A 19,159-nucleotide genomic window follows, 5' to 3' on the forward strand; every position below is an offset into this window, starting at 1 on the left:
GTGAAGTAGGTACGGCCACGACAGTAGTACTTGTTATTATAAATACGAGGGTGATAATTATTATTATTATTCCTTTGTTATTGTCGTCCTAGTCCAAGATGTACCCCAATAATGTTCCCAATGATTGACACTTTTCTTTCGGAATGAGGTGTATACAAAGGTTACATTCTTTCCGTTTGAGCAAATAAACCGAATGGAATTGGAATATTTGGGTCCATGTAAACGTGGCTATAGTCTGACACAGTAAGAAGTATTAGTGAGCACAAGTATGGAAAATGCATATTCATTATTGACTCTATGAAGACCTTGCCGGGGAGGATGATGTTCAGTGGCCATTATTGACACGGCCATAATGAGTGCGCTTACCAGTGTTTTTGTTGGGAATTTATCTGAAAAGTGATTGATGCCATGACACAGCCGTTGCAGCCGAGCTCAGGTGATATCACCAGTTTAACTCTTTAAAGCGGAACTACACTTTTTTGGGGAATTTTGCCCATCATTCCCGATCCTTATGTAGAATATGAACACATTTCTTTCCCTTTTCTGTGCAGTATAGCATAGCATAGCATAGCATAGCATAGCATAGCATAGCATAACATAGCATAATATAACATAACATAACGTGCAATGTTGTTCATAGTCAAAATAGGTGTATCCCAATGATAGCATCGTAAGCTAGCTGAAATTACCGTATTGACAGTTTCTTCCTCAGCATTGCCAAAACTATATTTCACTTCCTCATTGCCGTCTAGTGTGTTTTAGCGTACAAAAGATTCATGCTGAGCGCCAATCAAATACACTTCTGCCATCTAGTGGACGTTTTCATGGCTTAAAACTGACCAAAAATTGCTTCTTTTAGTGTGGAGTTTCATCATGGCCTTGTTTTTCTCTTGCACAAAACACTAAAGACACTAAAAAGTCAATTTTTGCAATCGGTTTATAAAAACGTCTAAATACATCTTTGATATGGAATTAGTTATTATATTATTATACCGTAATTTTTGGACTATAAGTCACACTTTTTTTTCATAGGTTAGCTGTTCCTGTGACTTATACTCCAGAGCGACTTCTAAATGAAAAAATGTTCATGTTTATTTTTTGTGTAGCTGAATAAGCATTGTGTTAGCATATCTTACACCTATTCAGCCTGTTTTCTATTCTTTTATTGTTAGAACTTGCCTTCCAAGAGGACGTAATGTCTGTTTTGGTCAAGTAGTTTGGAAAATTAATTACCCGCAAAAAATGCCACTTATACTGCATTGCGACTTATGTATGTTTTTTCTCTACCTAATTATGCATTTTTGGCTTTGACTTATACTCCGTAGCGACTTATAGTCCAGAAAATACGGTAAATTACCTGCAAAAAATTTGACTTATACTCCAATGCGACTTATGTATGTTTTTTTTTTTTACCTAATTATGCATTTTTGGCCTTGTGCGACTTATACTCTAGAGCGACTTATGTATGTTTTTCTACCTAATTATACATTTTTGGCCTTGTGCGACTTATGTATGTTTTTTTCTACCTAATTATGCATTTTTGGCCTTGTGCGACTTGTACTCTGGAGCGACTTATGTATGTTTTTTTCTACCTAATTATGCATTTTTGGCCTTGTGCGACTTGTACTCTGGAGCGACTTATGTATGTTTTTTCTACCTAATTATGCATTTTTGGCCTTGTGCGACTTATACTCCGGAGCGACTTATGTATGTTTTTTTCCATGTAATTATGCATTTTTGGCTTTTTGTGACTTATACTCCAATGCGACTTATGTATGTTTTTTTTTACCTAATTGTGCATTTTTGGCCTTGTGCGACTTATACTATAGAGCGACTTATGTATGTTTTTCTACCTAATTATACATTTTTGGCCTTGTGCGACTTATGTATGTTTTTTTCTACCTAATTATGCATTTTTGGCCTTGTGCGACTTGTACTCTGGAGCGACTTATGTATGTTTTTTCTACCTAATTATGCATTTTTGGCCTTGTGCGACTTATACTCCGGAGCGACTTATGTATGTTTTTTTCCATGTAATTATGCATTTTTGGCTTTTTGTGACTTATACTCCAATGCGACTTATGTATGTTTTTTTTTACCTAATTGTGCATTTTTGGCCTTGTGCGACTTATACTCTAGAGCGACTTATGTATGTTTTTCTACCTAATTATACATTTTTGGCCTTGTGCGACTTATGTATGTTTTTTTCTACCTAATTATGCATTTTTGGCCTTGTGCGACTTGTACTCTGGAGCGACTTATGTATGTTTTTTTCTACCTAATTATGCATTTTTGGCCTTGTGCGACTTGTACTCTGGAGCGACTTATGTATGTTTTTTCTACCTAATTATGCATTTTTGGCCTTGTGCGACTTATACTCCGGAGCGACTTATGTATGTTTTTTTCCATGTAATTATGCATTTTTGGGTTTTTGTGACTTATACTCCGTAGCGACTTATAGTCCAGAAAATAAGGTAACTTGTTTACTTGTTGTAATGCACAGAAAAGGGGAAGAAATATGTGTTTGTGCTTCTTATAAGGATTAGAAACTTAAAAAAGTGCAGTTCCCCTTTAAATAGCTTTTAAAAGCTTTAAATAACAGTTCGTTGAATAAATAGGCGATCAGGCAAATTGACCCAAATTTAAAATTTCGGGAAAAATAGTCTTAAAATATTTCTGAAGACAAAATGAAAGCCAGTGGTAATTTTATTATAAATATTTTGTTTTGTCTTTTGTTGTTGTTGTTTGTGCTGCTTCTCTCCTTGTCAACGGTGTACGTGAGTGACAGGAAGAGAAGCTCTGACACAACTGTTTCTGAGGAGTCTATTTGTATACCATTCTATCGTTTAGGGGCAGTGCCCCTTTCTCAATGGCATGACGTTCCCGTTTATTTTAGTACAAGCAAACTTGACCAGTGAAACGTTTTTGATGAACGCATTTAAAAAGTACATTACCTTTTTATATTTTAGCATACAGTACATGTTGCCACTCCCTGATTTGTCGAAGAAGCCGAGAGTGGGCTGTGTGCTGGGATCCGACGCCATTCACTTACCATTAGTGCTTCCTGTGGAATCCGAAAGAGGTCCGGCTTCAAATGTGAAAATGGCTCACCCATTAGTTGCTGCAGTTCTCTTACATTTGCAGTCATCGTTATTTGTCGTCCACAAAGATACAAAGCAACGATAGCGCTTCTGTGTTCATACCCTCGTTTGAACAGAACGTGTGATGCGAGCCGACGAGTGGATTAGCTCTGCCCCGTGGCAGCCGGAGCCAGATATTCCCTGACACCGCCGTGCGTAGCCCATCTGTCTATAATCTGCTGCATTTGTGTTCATCTTATGTGCGCTGCAGCTACCTGCTAACCTTGTGAAGCAGAAGTGTACTGTATGTTTAGAATCTCCAAAATCCATCTCGCTAGGCTTCAAAATGATAAGCCTGCGGTCGATTTGAACATTTCGAGAGAACACCGTGGCGGTTATTACTTCTGGAAAGCATGAAAGGTGTCAAGTTTGAGGTCATTTTTTTCATCGCCCTTTGGTTGGTTTCTTGATTTTTTTTGCTAGTTATTTTGTGTCTTTGCAGGATTATTCCCAAACTGCATTCAAGCATGCACCAAATAAAGCTTTTCTCGTCTGGTTAGATTTTCGCAGTGCCATCAGTTACTGTCACATCTCTCCGTCTCTGCCACAGACATTATGTGTCCAGGCCCATATATAAATGAGTAGAGTCAGACAAGGCTGCTATTTAGAATGTCTGTCATGTAGCCATCTAGCACCATCATCATCTTATAGACAGCTATGAGAATTGGAAGCGGGGAAATCGTTCCCATTGGACTAATTATACTCGCCTTCATCATCTAGCTTTTGTGTGTGTGTGTGTGTGTGTGTGTGGTTAGTATGTAATTTGTCAGATATGGATGGATGAAGCCTTTTGTGTCAGTTGGTCTTAGACGTGCTCAAGTGTGCCCGCGATGGGAATTGTTTTGGTGTGAGAAACTTCATTCATTCATTTTCTACCGCTTTTTTCCTCCACGAGGGTCGCAGGGGTGCTGGAGCCTATCCCAGCTGTCTTCGGGTGAGCGGGGCACATATAGACAAACAACCACTCACATTCATACCTATGGACAATTTGGAGTCGCTAATTAACCTAGCATGTTTTTGGAATGTGGGAGGAAACCGGAGTACCCGGAGAAAACCCACGCATGCACGGGGATAACATGCAAACTCCACACAGAGATGGCCGAGGGTGGAATTGAACCCTGGTCTCCAAGCTGTGAGGTCTGCGCGCTAACCACTCAACCGCCGTACCACCCGTGTGAGAAAAGGACGGAAGGAAGGATAACTGGAAGGAAGGAAAGGAGGGAGGGAGGGAGGGAGGGATGGAGGGAGGGAAGGAAGGAAGGAAGGAAGGAAGGAAGGATAGCTGGAAGGGAGGGAGGGAGGGAGGGAGGGAGAGAAGGAAGGAAGGAAGGATAGCTGGGAGGGAGGAAGGAAGGAAGGAAGGATAGCTGGAAGGGAGGGAGGGAGGGAGGGAGGGAGGGAGGGAGAGAAGGAAGGAAGGAAGGATAGCTGGGAGGGAGGAAGGAAGGAAGGAAGGAAGGAAGGAAGGAAGGAAGGATGGATGGCTGGGAGGGAGGGAGGGAGGAAGGAAGGATAGCTGGGAGAGAGGGAGGAAGGAAGGAGAGCTGGGAGGGAGGCAGGGAGGGAGGAAAGAAGGGAGGAAGGAAGGGAGGAAGGAAGGAAGGAAGGAAGGGAGGAAGGATGGATGGATGGAAGGATAGCTGGAAGGAAGTAAGGAAGGAAGGAAGGAAGGAAGAAGGAAGGAAAGAAGGATGGAAGGATGGATGGAAGGATGGATGGAAGGATAGCTGGAAGGAAGGGAGGGAGGGAGGGAGGGAGAGTGGGAGGGATGGAAGGAAGGAAGGAAGGAAAGAAGGAAGGAAGGAAGGAAGGAAGGAAGGAAGGAAGGAAGGAAGGAAGGAAGGGAGGAAGGAAGGAAGCCCATTCACGGGGGTGCTGGAGCCTATCCCAGCTGTCTTCGGGCGAGCGGGGCACATATAGACAAACAACCATTCACACTCACATTCATACCTATGGACAATTTGGAGTCGCTAATTAATCTAGCATGTTTTTTTGGAATGAGGGGGAAACGGGAGTACCCAGAGAAAACCCATGCATGCACGGGGAGAAGGAAGGAAGGAAGGAAGGAAGGAAGGAAAGAAGGCAGGGAGGGAGGGAGGGAGGGAGGGAAGGAGGGAGGAAGGAAGGAAGTAAGGAAGCCCATTAAAAGCCACTTTTGCGCTGCAGTATGTTTGGTGAATGGTTGTTTGTAATTATTATTATTATTATTAATGTAGTTTGTAATTATTGATTGTCCAAACTGTCAAATTAGCGTTTTTTAAAATATATATTACATATATATATATATATGTGTGTGTGTGTGTGTGTGTGTGTGTGTGGTTAGTATGTAATTTGTATGTTAGTATGTAACTTGTAATTCGGCCAATGTCGGTGCCGTCATCGCCCAACGTTTAGCAACAGGTCGAAGCCCAGTTCAAACTACGAGGAATAACACAGCACGTGACAAAGCATTTCTACATTTCCACTTTCTAGCCTGTCACACAATTTTAGTGGTTCTGAGACGGTGCCTTGCGGTATACCTTGAAAAATACCCGGCACACGTTAAAACTGCCCCGCTTGTATAAACACTTTCTCTACTTTTGGCAGGGAACCTCGGCCGTGTGGACTACATCAGCGAATTTGAATTTGACCTCTTCATCCGACCCGACACGTGCAACCCTCGATTCCGAGTCTGGTTCAACTTCACAGTGGAGAACGTCCGAGAGACACAGGTGAGTTTTGGAGACTCATTTAATCGTAATAACTTTGTATTTATCACTAGTGTATTCTGTATTGATTATGAATATAAGACGACAAGACACATTTTTAGGCAAATAATATTTTAATGAAAAATCATATTTGTTAATCCCATTTTTTGCTGCTCAATATTGGATTAATCACCATAATCATCATCGAGCATCCAAACAGGAGTTGGTTGTTGTCGTAGTCCATCAAGGAAGTTCAGGCGGCTAATGCAGCGAGCTAGACAGCTAATGTGCTATCTGTTGTGGCTATCACTGCCAGTAAAACATACCATACATATGAATAATATGTTGTTGTGAATGTCACTTTCTTCCCATCCATTCATGGTTGTTTTCACCTGGTTGTCGGTGCGAATCCAAGTGTCCTCGACACAGCAAAACATGGATTGTGTCGATCAGTTTCAGTACGTAAATCCTTGCTTTTTTAGTTGTTCTATTCAAGCACTTTGGGGTTTTATTCCAGGGTTATATAAGCAACCCTACTGCTGACTGAGGTTTATTTACTACTTGTGGCCATTTTTCTCTGGGTGTTATATCATACTTATCACAACACAATATCAGTGAAGATTATTGTTGAGAATATGTCACTTTCTTGGCTTTGCTGACTTCATGGCTGATGTTGTGTGTACGGAAAAAACTTGCAGGCGCGGTCAAAATTGCCATTTCAGTCCTTTTTCATAGGTGTTTTGTTTATATGTGCTGGCAGTACCACAAATGTTTGTACTACAAAAATGTGAGTACTTTCATTTTCATTCAGGAAAATTTAGTTAAATGTCTATATGTGCCCTGTGATTGGCCGCCTCTCGCCCGAAGACAGCTGGGATGGGCTCCAGAACCCCCACGACTCTTGCGAGGATAAGCGGTAGAAAAGGAAGGAAGGAAGGTAGGAAGGAAGGATAGCTGGAAGGAAGGAAGGAAGGAAGGATAGCTGGGAGGGAGGGAGGGAGGGAGGGAGGGAGGGAGGGGGGGAAGGAAGGAAGGAAGGGTAACTGGAAGGAAGGATGGATGGAAGGATGGATGGAAGGATAGCTGGAAGGAAGGAAGGGAGGAAGGAAGGAAGGAAGGAAGGAAGGAAGGAAGGAAGGGAGGGAGGGAGGGAGGGAGGGAGGAAGGAAGGAAGGAAGGAAGGAAGGAAGGAAGGAAGGAAGGAAGGAAGGAAGGAAGGATGGAAGGATAGCTGGAAGGAAGGAAGGAAGGAAGGAAGGATGGATAGATGGAAGGATAGCTGGAAGGAAGGGAGGGAGGGAGGGAGGGAAGGAAGGAACAAAGGAAGGAAGGATGGAAGGATAGCTGGAAGGAAGGAAGGAAGGATGGATGGAAGGATAGCTGGAAGGGAGGGAGGGAGGGAGGGAGGGAGGGAGGGAAGGAAGGAAGGAAGGAAGGAAGGAAGGAAGGAAGGAAGGAAGGAAGGAAGGAAGGAAGGAAGGAGGGAGGGAGGGAGGGAGGGAGGGAGGGAGGGAGGGAGGGAGGGAGGGAGGAAGGAAGGAAGGAAGGAAGGAAGGAAGGAAGGAAGGAAGGAAGGAAGGAAGGAAGGAAGGAAGGAAGGATGGATGGATGGATGGATGGATGGATGGATGGATGGAAGGATAGCTGGAAGGATAGCTGGAAGGAAGGGAGGGAGGGAAGGAAGGATGGAAGGATGGAAGGATGGAAGGATGGAAGGATGGAAGGATGGAAGGATGGAAGGATGGGAGAGGGAGGGACGGAAGGAAGGAAGGAAGGAAGGATGGATAGCTGGGAGGGAGGGAGGAAGGAAGGAAGGAAGGAAGGAAGGAGGAAGGAAGCCCATTCAAAGCCACTTTAGTGCTGCAGTATGTTTGGTGAATGCTTGTTGGTAACCACATCAATAACATTATCTCCTACAGGCTGCATCAGTTTAATGAAACTTCATTTAATATTGATTGTCCAAACTGTCAAATTAGCCCCCCTTTTGTAGACAAAACAAGTTTTTTTCTTGTCAAGTCTTTTCTTGATCTCCTTTTTCCTGCATCAGTTCTTGTCTCAGCCTCCTGGGGTGTTTCCGCCACTGGCAACCGGCGAGTTTTGTGATTGGCGGACAGAGGTGGTCACATGGCACAGAGATACACTGAATGTGATGACAGTTAACATAGCTCAAGGGGGGGGGGATTGATGGGTTGTGCTATTTAAATATGACTTTGTTGGAGAAGAAGGCGCTAAAGCTGAAAACATTGGCAATAAAGCTTGAGTTTTGTGCTATCATTTTGCACGAATAAGCTCATCAGGCTTAGATAAGAAGCAAACAACAAAAGAGACAATGCAGAGGAGCAGTGCAAACAGCCGGCAGCAAGTGAGTGAGATGCAAGGGACATCGAATCAAATAGATTGGGATACAAAAAAAGGTAAAATAAGGATCAATCCCCAGCATACTGTTGCGGCTGTCTTCCTGTGGAGTGTCCAACACGCCCTATCTGAGGCTATCAGGCCTATCAGCCCATCTCCCCGCAGTGCTGTAGTCAGCACTAATCACATTTTATGGCTCTGAGATGAATGGGAGGCCTCGACTTGGCGCTGAATCGATCCCAGGGCTAGATAGGCCAGCACCGGCAGCCTGGAGCCGCGGCCAACAGGATATTTGCTGCTGTGGCAAAATGACAGAAAGTGTGTGGGAGAGACTGCTCGGAAGGCGCGAGTGAGGGGAAGGGGGGGGAGGGGGGGTATGCATGGAAGGCGTGTTAATATTAAGAGTGTCATGAGCGTCGTCTCGCAATCAATTGCCTGCTCACACCTGACAAGAACATCTGTTCCTGGGAACCTTATGTGCCTCTCTCGGAAATATCTTTCCTATCTATCCGATGTCCTCCTATGCAAAGAAATCCAGGTGTGAAATGAATCTATTCCAGAGGAAGGTGTTGTGCAAAGGTGTGGAACCTTGGTTAGCATCATTAATCCTTTACAAAAGGTCTGACTCTAACCGAAACATACTCTAACCAAATATATTTTTCCTATTAAAAAATGCTAATCCAGTTAATCCTATCCCAAAAAACAAGATATGTTAACGCAAAACATACTTTTTATAGATTTACTATTTCAGTTTCACATACACAGACACCACCTCCATTACAAAAGGTCCGACTCTAACTGAAACATACTCTAACCCAGGGGTGGGCAAACTACGGCCCGGGGGCCACATCCGGCCCGCCAAGTGTTTGAATACGGCCCGCCCAATCTTTCCAAAGTATTTCATTTAAACTCAACATACAACCTGGCATCATGGCCTGAGCCAACCTTTTGATGGTTTTATCAATTTCGTTTTTTGACATGGTCTGTTGTTTACAAAGTGCTCCTGAAAAAAGGGACACAAGCACATAATAATAATAATAATAATAATTATAATTATTATTATTAGATTATTAGATTATTATAATTATTATTAGAACTATTATGATTATTATAATTATTATATTAATGCTAATTATTATATTAATTATATATAATATTATTGTTGTATTTGCATATTTTACATAATAATAATATAATAATTATTATTTTAATTTTATTGTAATTATTATAATATTTTATTATTTTTAAAATATTTAAATATAAATATAAAATAATAAATAATAATAGCAGATTGCATGACAATTTTACAGATACCACCCCTACTCTAACCAAATATATTTTTCTTGTTAAAAAATGCTAATCCAGTTAATCCTATCACAAAAAACAAGATATGTTAACACAAAACATACTTTTATAGATTTACTATTTCAGTTTTACATACACAGACACCACCTTCTTGTTTTGCCATGAGTTATTTCTTCAATTCACTGATGTTTCTCATCTCAAGTCTTTCCATTTCTTATTGATCACGGCTGCAAAAAACAACAACAAAATGGAGCCAAGGGAAGCTGCAAGTGCCAGTTCTTTGATAAAGAAGATGAAAAACTACTCAATTTCAGAAATAACTCATGGCAAAACATGGAGGTGGTGTCCGTGTTCATCTTTGCCAAAAATCTTCAATGAAGGGAAAAAATAACCTTAAATACTAATTTTTCCCTACTATGCATGTATTATTGTTTTATGCATGTCAAATATAATTGTAAAAATATAAAAATCTGTTTTTTGTTAAAATTTTTGAGACTTGTGGCGTAACTGTGTTAGTTCTTCCGGTTTCCATGTATTAGCAAGCTGCTATTGTGGATGTTTTAATGGTTAGCGTATGCTAACCATTAAACCATTAAGGTTCTACTGTATATTAGAGTCAAAACTCCACTTTCGTAAGCTGTAGTTTTGGTATAATATTTTCGCCTCCATTTTTTGTACACTGTCTCGATTTTTGTACAATAACAGTATCGTTCCACGGAATCGAGTGCCCAAAAGTTACCAGCGCCAGCAATTTGAGAAACATATTTATATCCATCTTAGCAGGATGTACGGGAAGTCCCGGTCAGCAATTAGTTCCCATCCATTCATCATTTAGAATTATTTAGCATGTAGCATTAGCATTAGTTTTTGCATGTAAATCTATAATTAATCCTAATGGAATGTAATTTTTTTAATATTACCGGTTCTTTTAGAGTAACATTTGATTGTTCTTACGTTTCCGTCTTCTTCTGACACAAATCGAGGTCCCACTGTCTGGGATAGTAACCAAAATCTGCAGAATTCACATAGGTACTTGGGTAAAATCCTAATATCGGTGTGATATAGTGCAAAAATACAGTGTATGCTAAACAGCTAAGTGCAGTTATGTGAGAAGATGCTGCTCTATGGAGATATCAGCCGGTTCCAGGGGAGAACCAGGCTGGTGGAGTGTTTCATCCAGCTAAGCCTTGCTAACTCTCAGCCTGAGCCAGGGGAATGGGGAACAGTAAAAGCCCGTGATATTGGAAGTGAGATGGCTATTTTGAAGGAATGTAAGCTGGTGAAACAGATTTGGTCTGCCTCAATCAGCTTAGCAGCTTTGTTGAAATTGGCTTCACCGTGGCACTGGTTATGATGGATGGTTGGGTGGATGAAGGTCTCCTTTTTATGTGTTCTGTTTTTCTTCTTTTGCAGTTTTTGCATATCCCAAAACACTTCACATACATAAAAAAAACAACAAAAACACCCTACTAGTTCTGGTTTAGGAACTGGAAATTTTTGGTGCTTTTTCTTGGCAGTCCTGCTATGAAGTCCAGCATCCCAAAGTTGCCGCTTCACTCTTGATACTGACACTGGTGTTTGACGGCTACTATTTAGTGCAGCTGCCAGGTGACGACCTGTGAGGCGTCTTTGTCTTAAACTACACACTCTCAGATATTTGTGCAGCGTTTTTCTGTCCTTGTTAGACCCAGTTTGTGCTGCTCTCTGAAGGGAGTAGTTAACAGCATGGTAAGAGATTTTAGTTTTAGTTACGATTTTTAGATGGCTTTTCCAGTATGATTTATTAATAGATTTTGCATCGTTTTTCTGTCCTTGTTAGACCCAGTTTGTGCTATTGCTAAGGATTTTTGTGTCTTTCATGATTAAAGTCACCCCTGGTTTAATTAATTGGTTGCAGACCTGCCAGCGATAAATTAATTTCCATGATATAAGATTCAAAGTCAATAAATTGAATATTTTTGTAGTTGGAACACGGAAAATCTGTTTGTGACTTTGTAAATTTGAGGGATTTACGTTGCCGATTTTGATACCAATCATCCATAAGTGAAATTGACCGATTTTGACACCGATCATATGGAACAGTTGGCACAGTTGTGCATCGTTTTTCTGTCCTTGTTAGACCCAGTTTGTGCTGCTCTCTGAAGGGAGTAGTTAACAGCATGGTAAGAGATTTTAGTTTTAGTTATGATTTTTAGATGGCTTTTCTAATCAATTATTAGCCTTATAAAATTATGAACTTGGATTAGCAGCCATACCAGGAGATTGATGCAGAGGACTGACAGTTGTTGATAGTAGGCCTCTATGCAAAAATGTACATCCTTTTTTGAAAATCATCTCATTCATTTTCATTGTTTGGGAAATGGATAAAAATGTTTGTGATATGGAAAAAAAATTGTGAGATGCTTGAAAATGTGTTTTTCTTTGGAAAACAAAGAAATTTGCAAGTGATCCCAAACTTTTGAGCGGTAGTGTGTATATAGTATGCCGCATTTACACACAAAGACACAGTATAAACCTTGCAATCCTACCTCCACTGTGTTCCCAGCATCACTCCCTTGCTCCAGTGACGTGAGATACATTTGTTCATTGGAGTTCAACAGCTGCCGCGGTGAAACTTCATAAAACTATTTAAGATTTGTCGGATCAAAACATGAAAAACATGAAATTCACGACTCCCTGATTTGTGGGAAATGTAGTTCCGTTTTTTTTTTTTTTGCCATAAATTAGTACACAGGTATCACATTATTCGAGTTGCACATTACTTACAGACTAATAATCTCCAAGGCAGAAACATATAAAAAGTATTAAAATGTCTGGTATATTCTGTAGTGTTAATTTTTTGTTCCAAAGTGCGTCACAAACTCTGTGAATTATTGGTGGTTGCTGGAATGTGAGGGATGTTCTGACATTATATTTCATATCGACATTCCCGATTGTTATCATCTCTCTTCAGAATGGTCCAACTCCATTCATACAATGAATACACCACACCAGAGACACAAACTGCTGACTTACCGCATATCCCACAAAAAGTTTATGTTCCAAGTCCAAAGTGAGTGAACCTCAACAAGCGAGTTTCCTGCTAGCACCATTGCATTTCATCCCCCTTGCCTATGCTCTGAGCAGAAAGCGGTGGATGAGTTGATATGACAGCCCATTGGGCAAGTTGATATGCCATTCCATTCTGCTGTAGGGGTGTGCTAAATGTCAGGCTCCGTGAAGGGTACGGCTGTGAGCTATTATCATTGGGGCCTTCGGGGAGCCATTCATAGAAGACAGGCAGTAAAACCTTGCACCGAGCACCTTCAACTCGGGTGATTTGTAAGCCTCACTTGCCTGGCGAAAGCACAGTACAGAACGGTTACTCACCATAACCAGGGGAGAGGATGGAGCGGTGCTTGGTGTTCCGCGTTGTACCTTCCCGTCCCCAACGGGCCAGGTTTGCTTTTATGTTGAAGATTTTGCTTGCTGCGTAGAAAATTCATCATCTGTGATATTACACAGGCTGACACCGTCGATAAGTTGGGTATTGATTAGAGCCTTGAATATATGAGGGGATCGGGGATCGCTTGCTAATGCCAACCGACCACTCGGTGTTTGTTCAACAGTTAAAACCCGTACGCTATTCCAGCAAAAGCATTCAGAAAATGTGCCGTCATACCAACGGGGAAAGAATATAAGGGGTTTATTTTTTTCATGTGGGAATTTGTGCTTCTTGATCCAAAAGATTGTGTGGAAATATGAGCTAATAACTATAAAAGCAATCTTCACTCGCTAAATGTACTGCAAAAAAGGCCAGTAAGGATAATTCATAATGCCGCCTACAGAGAACATACTAACTCCTTATTTCTAAAATCACAAATGCTTAACTTGCTGATATAGTTGTTGATACAGTTCATTCAAATATGATCTCACTATATTGACACTTATATGGTACCCATTATGTCATTGGATGGTCATATAATTTTTCATTTTATTAATTTATTTTAATTTATTTTATTTTTAATTTTTTTTGTCCCATACCGAAGTATGAGGTGATATGACCATGCAATGACATAATGACCATACAATGACATGATGGGTACCATAGGTACCATATCACCTCGTACTTCGGTACGTGACAAAAAAATAAATTAATAAAATAAAAAATATTCATGAATGAATGAATACATATTTTTTATTTTATTAATTTATTTTAATTTATTAATTTATTTTTTTCATTATAAAATAATATAAAAAAAAACTTGAACTATATTAGAAAGCAGGAAGTGAACAAATGTGGAGGGGAGGGGTAAGATTTAATAAGCTTTGCTTCTTCCTACTCCTTTTGAATTGGGAACTGATTATGGGATGCACTCAATTGTAATCTGATGCATGTTCAAATGAAATCAAACCATTACCATTACCATTAAAATTGTTTCATGGTCGGAGGCTATGATGCTAGCTTACCTGTAGTTCACAGCAAATGTCTTTGATCAGGTTGAGGTCCGGACTCTGAGTTCCTCTGCTTATCATAATCAATTAGCAGAGGTGTTGTTTGTTTGATCCCAAATAGTTTTCCTCATCAAGGGGTGTCCAAATCTTTGCCAACAAGGGCTACATACTAAAAATAAAGAATGCAAAGGATATTTGTATGAAGCTTTGTCGTATCGGTGGAAAAGCCTACATTGTTAGCATCAACTTCCATTTTTTCTTTTCATCATGTTATGATTTGATTCCTGTCATATTTTGACTTTATTTCCCCAATATAATTTTCCAAAAATTCCAACATTTGTTGTTTTGTTTGTGATCGTCCCTCAGCAGGGGGCGCTAGGGAACAACGCCAATTGTCGGTCAACATCGGTTGAATGTTGCTTCGTCATTGCCGTCGCCGCGTCGGCCACAATCGTGCTCTGAAAAGCAGCTGGTTGGTGTCACTGACTCGTGACGGGGTTTCCGAGGGGGGGTCGTGATCCTCCAAATCTGTGATTAGCTTTGACTTTGACTTTTTTAAGGTCATAATTCCACTTTCAGTCTGTTTTCAACACCGCTCATGTTGGCTTTTGCGTGACTCCGACAAATGGTTTTATCGCTTCAAAGATGTTCCCGCAAATGTTCGGAAAGTTTGGATTATTCAGTTTTAAACATACGGTAATAGGAACTTAGAGAAAGGCACAGGGCATCAGACGGTTTTGCCAGAGGGTGCGGGTATCTTGGGCGACCTTGTTCTGTAAAAGAGGAACTAAGGCATCCTTTCCTTATTGTCAAGGCTGATGCTCCCCAGATTTCGCTGTAATGACATGGACAAAAGGATATGACGACAGCACAGAATGGATTTTTAAACTGTCGCCCTGATAGCGGAATGAGTTTTCCCTGGGTTATCGCTGCTGACACGAGGTTCCTTATCAAAGTCCATTCCCTTGTTTTTAACGTGATTCGCTTCAAAAGAGGAGGCACAGAGCTTAATGGCATGTTTTTAAATAAAGTACACCCACCGTTTCTTCATCAATGATCTTTTTTAAAAAGTCAGAGTTGATTCCAATTATGGATTTTTATTTTTCAATAACTGATGGCGTACACCGTCAATGTTTCAATGTTATTTGGTTGGAAAACACGGAACAGCACCCATGAAAGATACAAACGTGGTTTCGGTTGCACATTCAGGTAGTTCTTTCAAATATAAATGAGAACATTTTTGTCCAAAGTAATAAATTATTTCAGTTGCTTTTAAAATTTCACAAACAAAATAAATAATAATAATAATAATAATAATAATAATAAATACTGACAAAAATAATTTAATAATAAAACTAGCTGTTACGATTCAAGCCTTTTACCAAATTTTTTTTTAATAAAATAAAAAAATATACTGAAAAAATTAATAATTAAGGGTGGTCGTCCAGTGCCTTAAAGTCACTGCTCACTGCTTAGCATTGCTAGCTCTTACGATTCAAGCCTTTTACCAAAAAATAAAAAAATAAAATAAAATAAAAAAATAAAAAAATATTTTTTTAAAAAAATTTTACTGGAAAAAAAAATAATTAAGGGTGGTCGTCCAGTGCCTTAAAGTCACTGCTCAGTGTTTAGCATTGCTAGCTCTTACGATTCAAGCCTTTTACCAAAAAACAAATAAAAAAAAATAAAAAAATAAAAAAATAAAAATAAAAAAAATTTTACTGAAAAAACAAATAATTAAGGGTGGTCGTCCAGTGCCTTAAAGTCACTGCTCACCGCTTAGCATTGCTAGTTCTTACGATTCAAGCCTTTTACCAAAAAAAACATAAAAAAATAAAATAAAAATAATAAAAAAAAAATAATAAATTTTTTTACTGAAAAAAAAAATAAATTAAGGGTGGTCGTCCAGTGCCTTAAAGTCACTGCTCACTGCTTAGCATTGCTAGCATTGCTATGAAGAGTCTTGAACCAGTCATGATGTGCTATATACAGTGCATCCGGAAAGTATTCACAGCGCTTCACTTTTTCTACATTTTGTCATGTTACAGCCTCATTCCAAACTGAATTAAATTAATCTCTTACTTCAAAATTCTACACAAAATACTCCATTATGACAATGTGAAAAAAGGTTTTTTTTGACATGTTTTGAATTTATTAAAAATAGAAAACAAAAAACTCTACCATACAGACCTAATTGGTGGATTGCTGCAGAGATGGTTGTCCTTCTGGAAGGCTCTCCTCTCTCCACAGAGGAACGCTGGAGCTCTGACAGAGTGACCATCGGGGCCTTGGTCACCTCCCTGACTAAGGCCCTTCTTCCCCGATCGCTCAGTTTAGAAGGCCGGCCAGCTCTAGGAAGAGTCCTGGTGGTTCCAAACGTCTTCCATTTACGAATAATGGAGGCCACTGTGCTCATTGGGACCTTCAAAGCAGCAGAAATGTTTCTGTATCCTTCCCCAGATTTGTGCCTCAAGACAATCCTGTCTCGCAGGTCTACAGACAGTTCTTTTGACTTCATGCTTGGTGTTTGTGCTCTGACATGCACAGTCAACTGTGGGACCTTATATAGACAGTTATTATATTTCCAAATCATGTCCAATCAACTGAATTTACTGCAGGTGGACTCCAATTAAGCTGTAGAAAGATCTCAAGGATGATCAGTGGAAAAAAGATGCACCTGAGCTCAATTTTCAGCTTCATGGCAAAGGCTGTGAATACTTACGTAAATGTGATTTTTTTGTTTTCTATTTTTAATAAATTCAAAACATGTCAAAAAAAACCTTTTTTCACATTGTCATAATGGAGTATTTTGTGTAGAATTTTGAGGTAAGAGATTAATTTAATTCAGTTTGGAATGAGGCTGTAACATGACAAAATGTGGAAAAAGTGAAGCGCTGTGAATACTTTCCGGATGCACTGTATATCACTATATTGACACTTACTATGGTACCCATTATGTCATTGGATGCTTATATCACCTCCTACTTTGGTACGGGACAAAAAATGTAAAATTAAAAAAAAAATAAAAATAAAAAACTTAAACTATATTAGGAAAGCAGGAAGTGAACAAATGTAACAGTTACTGATTGTAAAAGTACCAGATGGAGGGGTAGGATTTAATAAGCTTTGCTTCTTCCTACTCCTTTTGGACATGTGGAACTGGGAACTGATTATGGGATGCACTCAATTGTAATCTGATGCATGTTCAAATGAAATTAAACCATTACCATTACCATTTTGTATATAATGTGTGCAACAAAGGTATTTGTAGTTGTGGAACCCTGACCCACGTGAAATTCGAAAAAAAAAAGGTCCTGGAAACTGAGGGTAAGCCAACACTGTTGTCAACTTTTCTTCTTGGCAACATTACGGCACAGTGCTTTTGGTTCTGGCTGTCAGATCCCCCCATGTGACCCTCCCAGCCAATCACATTTGCATTTCTGCTTCAATCACGTCTCTGTTGCTTGATGTTGTGACTTTTCAGACCTGTTAAGGACTTGGCGCCTCGTGATAAAACTAGCAACTGTAAGTTATGTTTGTGTCTCTGTAGCGTGTCCTGGAAAATAATTTCAGAGAAAGAACCCTGATTGGTGTGTCTGCCCATCAGCGAGTTCATCGTTCGAGTCCAGCTGCATGCCAGTGTGACATGCTGCCAATGTGCACCAATTTTCCTAATCAAGTTGGGTTTTTTTTGTGGCTGCAGCTGAGTTTGAGCAACCGGAGTTTGTTCTTTTCATGTTTAGTAATATGAGTGTAAATGTGACTATAGGGGTGTTATTTCATGTCTGGACAGCTCTAATATTTAACAGTATTTAGAAGGTCATGAACAAGGTGTCCATGTTCACGGCGGTCGAGTGGTTAGCGCGCAGACCTCACAGCTAGGAGACCTGAGTTCAATTCCACCCTCGGCCATCTCTGTGTGGAGTTTGCATGTTCTCCCCGTGCACATTCCAAAAACATGCTAGGTTAATTAGCGACTCCAAATTGTCCATAGGTATGAATGTGAGTGTGAATGGTTGTTTGTCTATATGTGCCATGTGATTGGTTGGCAGCCCGAAGACAGCTGGGATAGGCTCCAGCACCCCCTGCAACCCTCGTGAGGATAAGTGGTAGAAAATAAATGAATGAATGTCTTATTTGTTATTTATTTATTTGGACAATAGGTCGCTAATTAACCTAGCATGTTTTTGGAATGTGGGAGGAAACCGGAGTACCCGGAGAAAACCCACGCATGCACGGGGAGAACATGCAAACTCCCCACAGAGATCGCAGAGGGTGGAATTGAACCCTGGTTTCCTAGCTGCGCTAACCACACGTACACCGTGCAAAGTTTCCCACTATGAAAATATTAAATTTTTAAACAAGCAATCCCACTTTGTGGAAATTCACTTATCACAGATATGTAACCAATTATCAGTGATAAATGAAGTCGGAAGAAACCACGGATGTACTACATGACCAAATACAGCGTACCGGTCTTGACATGACGTTTATACTGTTATGCTAGGATATCCAAGTTGACTTATCTTCACCCAGGTGAGATAGCGTTAGCGCTAACACAGTATCGACGCATGCTATGCATGGTTGCGGTTGTCCGAGGCCTTCTAGAGCTGCTGTGCATCTGCATGAAATGATGAGCCCGGGGTGTCAGGACATGGATCATCCTTTTTGGGGGGGGTAATGAATACAGATTGCAGACTGGATAGAAGGCCTCGGCAATCTGCTGCCGCACAAATGAAACAACTGCCAGTCTAATGAAATAGTCTTTTCATGCCAGCGCACCTCTCAAATCAGCCCAAATTCAATTCCACAGCCACAGATTTGCATGTTTGGGGATTTAGAGATGCAAGAACGAGGGCGGGGGGTGGGAGGGGCGGCGTTATAAATGTTGTAATTAGAGTATGGTTTAATGCGGGTGTGTGTCTGTGTGTATGTTGATGCGTGAAGGTGGTGGCGTGCAGGGGGAGGGGCTGTTGTCGTTAACCACATGGTTATTTTAGATCAGGGGTCTGAAACTCAATTTACTTGGGGGCCACTGGAGCTCGGAACTGGGTGAGACTGGGCCGCATCAGGTTTAAAATAAAAAAAAAAACGCATTTATTAAAAAAAAAAAAAATTAAAAAAACTTCGCTTTGGTTTCCGATTTTTCTTACTTTTTATTTTTCTGCACAAAATAAGATGAAAAATAAATAAACAAATCAAGAATAAAGAAAATCAATCAATCAGTAATAAATAAAT

At 40.2% G+C, this 19,159-nt stretch overlaps 1 protein-coding gene across 1 annotated transcript in view; it reads left to right on the top strand.

The window, feature by feature from the left end:
- The window catches only part of agbl4 (AGBL carboxypeptidase 4), a 388,105-nt gene that overhangs the window by 20,358 nt on the left and 348,588 nt on the right, over nt 1-19,159 (top strand). Inside the window, exon 3 of the mRNA XM_058073430.2 lies at nt 5,727-5,851. Coding sequence (XP_057929413.2) covers nt 5,727-5,851 — 125 coding nt within the window. The remainder of the gene's footprint in view (nt 1-5,726; nt 5,852-19,159) is intronic.

Source organism: Doryrhamphus excisus, linkage group LG4 (assembly GCF_037039965.1).
Source record: "Doryrhamphus excisus strain RoL-2023G ecotype Guam linkage group LG4, RoL_Dexc_Guam_v1.1, whole genome shotgun sequence".
NCBI classification, from domain to species: Eukaryota; Metazoa; Chordata; class Actinopteri; order Syngnathiformes; family Syngnathidae; genus Doryrhamphus; species Doryrhamphus excisus.